The sequence below is a fragment of the Panicum virgatum genome, chromosome 5N (genome assembly GCF_016808335.1).
Source record: "Panicum virgatum strain AP13 chromosome 5N, P.virgatum_v5, whole genome shotgun sequence".
In the NCBI taxonomy this organism is placed as follows: domain Eukaryota; kingdom Viridiplantae; phylum Streptophyta; class Magnoliopsida; order Poales; family Poaceae; genus Panicum; species Panicum virgatum.
The window spans coordinates 54,175,060-54,177,227 of NC_053149.1; the positions used below are offsets into that span (position 1 = coordinate 54,175,060).

The window sequence follows — 2,168 nt, forward strand, 5'->3', positions numbered from 1 at the left end:
CAAACGAAATTTATAAAAGCAAGTGTGCTTTTGCTTAACTAATAATGAACTGGAGCAAGTTATAGAAAATATGTGAGATAGCATTAATTCATATATATATATATATATATATGGTAAGAAGCAGCGAGGCCTGATCACATAGCAGGCTCGTACTTTGCATAACTACTCTTCTATATATAATAGGTCACTGCAAAGTGGAAAGCGCAAACTGAAGGACAAGCTGAACTTTAACTGACGACAAAGCTATGCTTCAACTAATTAAAAGTTAACCTAAGATAAACATACTAGATTTTCTGAGACTTAGCTGGTTTCTCCCATCCATGCATAAAGACAGTATTAAAAGGTAATGAGCCATCACCACATACAAGGCTCTTACTTTACATAATCTACTCTCTTCCTGCAACAGGTCACTGCAAACTGAAGAACAAGCAAGGCTTTAACTAACAAGGCTATGCTTGAACTAAACTACCACTCAAAAGTTACCTAGGCTATGCTTAGTTTCTCCCATATATCCATAAAGACAGCAGGGCATACTTTCTTGAGGTACTTATAACCTTTGCTGGACACCACATCATCTTTATTGTTAGGAGAACTCATAAATCCAATGCAAGCATCTTTGAGCTTGTTGCAGTGATGCTGGTCAGCTAGAGCTAAAATGCTAGCCACATTACCAACATGAAGTCCCTTGCAAATGATGCTCTCACATACCAATATCATTCTTTCCATGGCATACCTGTCTGCAGCAACAAGTAAGTGCTTGACCATTTCTTCCTTGTCATCCTCCTCAAGATCATCCATCGCTGGCAACGAATCTGTGTAGATGAAGTGAAGCAGTGCTTTGAAAACAGCAGGCTGCATATCCTCAACCGTAATTGTTGCACACCTTTGCTTATCCGCTATTGGCCCGTATAGCTCCGCCTCGAAGACAGGCGATCGCATTGCAAGAACAATCTTATGGGCTCCGAAAACCTGGTCTTTAACCTTGAATCTGATGTCTGTCCTCTTCTCCGCCTCCAGCAATTTCCTAAGATCATCCAATAATCCTGAGGGTGGAACTTGGATCTCACAAACTGTCTCCAGCGCAGAAGCCGACGTCCCCAAGACAACAGTGATGTCACATTCGATCACGACGCGGTCATTTTGCAGGTACGGTGATGCCTCCAGTTCGCTGATCTTCTTAAACATGTTACTTCCCCAGGTCGGGTTCACACTGTCGAACAGCCTTGGCTTCACATCTATCAAAACCGTGGAGACCCCGGTGGCTTGGTTGAGCAACCTCAAGTCAAAGCGCGCCATTACCCCAGTCCCGGTTGGTTCGCTCATCAGTTCGAGGAAGCTGGAGATGTAACCTTCAGATTTCTTAGTGAAACAAGGGTAGTACCGGATGCACCAGTCGAGGCCGCCAACGGGGAACGAGGCGGAGCGGATGAACTCGCCGTCACGCATGCCCTTGAGCAGGCTGTAGCCGGCGATGTCGAACACGAGCGTGCCCCGCTCCGTATCCGGGTTGCATCTGGACACCATCTTCTTTCTCGGTCTCTGGGATGGCGCCATTGCAGCCGTTGAGCGGAGGAAGCGAGGAGAGGAGAAGGAGATGCATCTAGATAAAGAACCGGAGAGTTGGCGGGGGCGGATGGGACTAGGTTTCGGGAGGCTTAAATTTGGGAGGTTTTGTGTGCTCAGCTTTTCCATGGAATTCGGGCCAGACTTGGAAATTCCTATGCTGGGCCACCTTACCAAATTGTTGGCAGCACCAGGAATCCGTGGTTTGTTTAATTGGCTTGATATAATAATACTTGTATTGTGGTAGTTGGAATTATGACATGTGGATCCATATATATAATTTATATTTGTCAAGGCAATACTGTTATGTACAATGATCATAAGAAATATAGTGGTCGAGAAAGGATCGCAATCGGATACAGTATTTAGCACTACCGGAAAACCAATAATTCCCGAGTGTCGCGGCCTTTGCCGAGTGCCGGACCTCGGGCACTCGGCAAACAAGATCTTTGCCGAGTGCCAACCAAAGAGCACTCGGCAAACATGTGGCACACGGCACGCCCTAACTTCGCCGAGAGCTGGCCGTCGACAAAGTATGACACTCGGCAACCATTGCTCTTTGCCGAGTGCCACCGGGCCCGCACTTGGCAAAGACCGCGCACGTG

The 2,168-nt window shown here is 46.5% G+C and overlaps 1 protein-coding gene across 1 annotated transcript; it reads right to left on the minus strand.

Moving 5' to 3' along the window:
- Positions 1-483: 483 nt before the first annotated feature.
- Positions 484-1,554, minus strand: LOC120674941 (BTB/POZ and MATH domain-containing protein 1-like). Its single transcript, XM_039956038.1, has one exon. It carries the CDS (start codon positions 1,552-1,554, stop codon positions 484-486), a length of 1,071 nt encoding a protein of 356 aa, XP_039811972.1.
- Between the last annotated feature and the right edge of the window lie 614 nt (positions 1,555-2,168).